Genomic DNA, 1,097 nt, shown 5'->3' with positions numbered 1-1,097 from the left:
AACCCATTTTTGTAACAATCAGGTTATGCTTTAAGCTAACAAACATTTCACTACTATTGAAATGAAATTGGCATGGCTAATAGTGATGCTTTAAGGTGGTTAGACAATATTCCAATGGAAAAGTGGACGAGGGCATTTGATGGAGGTCGGATATGGGTTCACATGACAACAAACCTAGTTGAAACGATGAACCCAGTCTTCAAAGGCACGCGTCATCTACCCATTAGTGTTGGTATGTGCAATATACTATGGGATGGGATCACGATTTGCTGAAAGAGGTGCATAGCGGAGTGCAGTTTTGAATTCAAGTCAAACATTTACAAAAAACTGCATGAAGACAATGAAAGAAGAAACATCAAAATCCAGAACGTATCAAGTAAGAATATTTGACTATAATCATAAAACTTTCAGTGCGAAGGAGACAGTGGACCATGGTGAGGGAAAACCTATGGGAGATTACAAGGTAAACCTAATAGATCTTTGGTGTGACTGCGGAGAGTATCAAGCATACTATGTTCCTTATTCACATGTTAGTGTTGCATGTTCTGTGGTGCACCAAGACGCATATGCTCTGTTGTCTGATGTTTACAGAGTCACAAACTTATTCAGCATTTACAGCACAAGCTTTCCAGTTCTACCATACGATGAATATTGGACCGTTTTTGATGGAGATCAAATTTGCCATAATCCAATAATGCGGAGGAACAAGAAAGGCCATCTAGTGAGCTCACATATTAAAGCGAAAATGGACATATATGATAAGTTAGAGAGAAAACATGTGTTGTATCGTCTTCCTGGTCACAACCAAACCCATTGTCCAAATGTTGGAACCAGTAATAACTAGTATTTTGTTTTGTTGTTAAGCTTCTCAATCGTATGCACCATTACTAATTCAATGTTTTCCATGATTTAATGACCACAATGATCTTTCGCATTTAATATAAATTACAACATTACAATTAGGACAAAAAGAACTACAACAACGCCAAGGTGAATATCAAGTCAAAAGCGACCATCTCGCTGATTACTTGAACCTCGTACGCGAAAGAATGGCCCTATTCAAAAACGCCAAGGTAAGACACATCCCGAGGGAGCAC

General features: G+C 38.5%; 1 protein-coding gene across 1 annotated transcript; it reads left to right on the top strand.

The window, feature by feature from the left end:
* Positions 1-340: 340 nt before the first annotated feature.
* Positions 341-844, top strand: LOC131624796 (uncharacterized). Its single transcript, XM_058895710.1, has one exon. The coding sequence runs from the start codon at positions 341-343 to the stop codon at positions 842-844; it is 504 nt and encodes a 167-aa protein (XP_058751693.1).
* The last annotated feature ends 253 nt before the right edge of the window (positions 845-1,097 follow it).

Source organism: Vicia villosa, unplaced genomic scaffold (assembly GCF_029867415.1).
Source record: "Vicia villosa cultivar HV-30 ecotype Madison, WI unplaced genomic scaffold, Vvil1.0 ctg.000163F_1_1, whole genome shotgun sequence".
Classification (NCBI taxonomy): domain Eukaryota; kingdom Viridiplantae; phylum Streptophyta; class Magnoliopsida; order Fabales; family Fabaceae; genus Vicia; species Vicia villosa.
This window is presented reverse-complemented; position numbering and strand designations above follow the sequence as displayed.

Coding starts and splice junctions, on each gene's coding strand:
- LOC131624796 (XM_058895710.1), top strand. CDS start 341: ATGAAAGAAGAAACATCAAAATCCAGAACGTATCAAGTAAGAATATTT.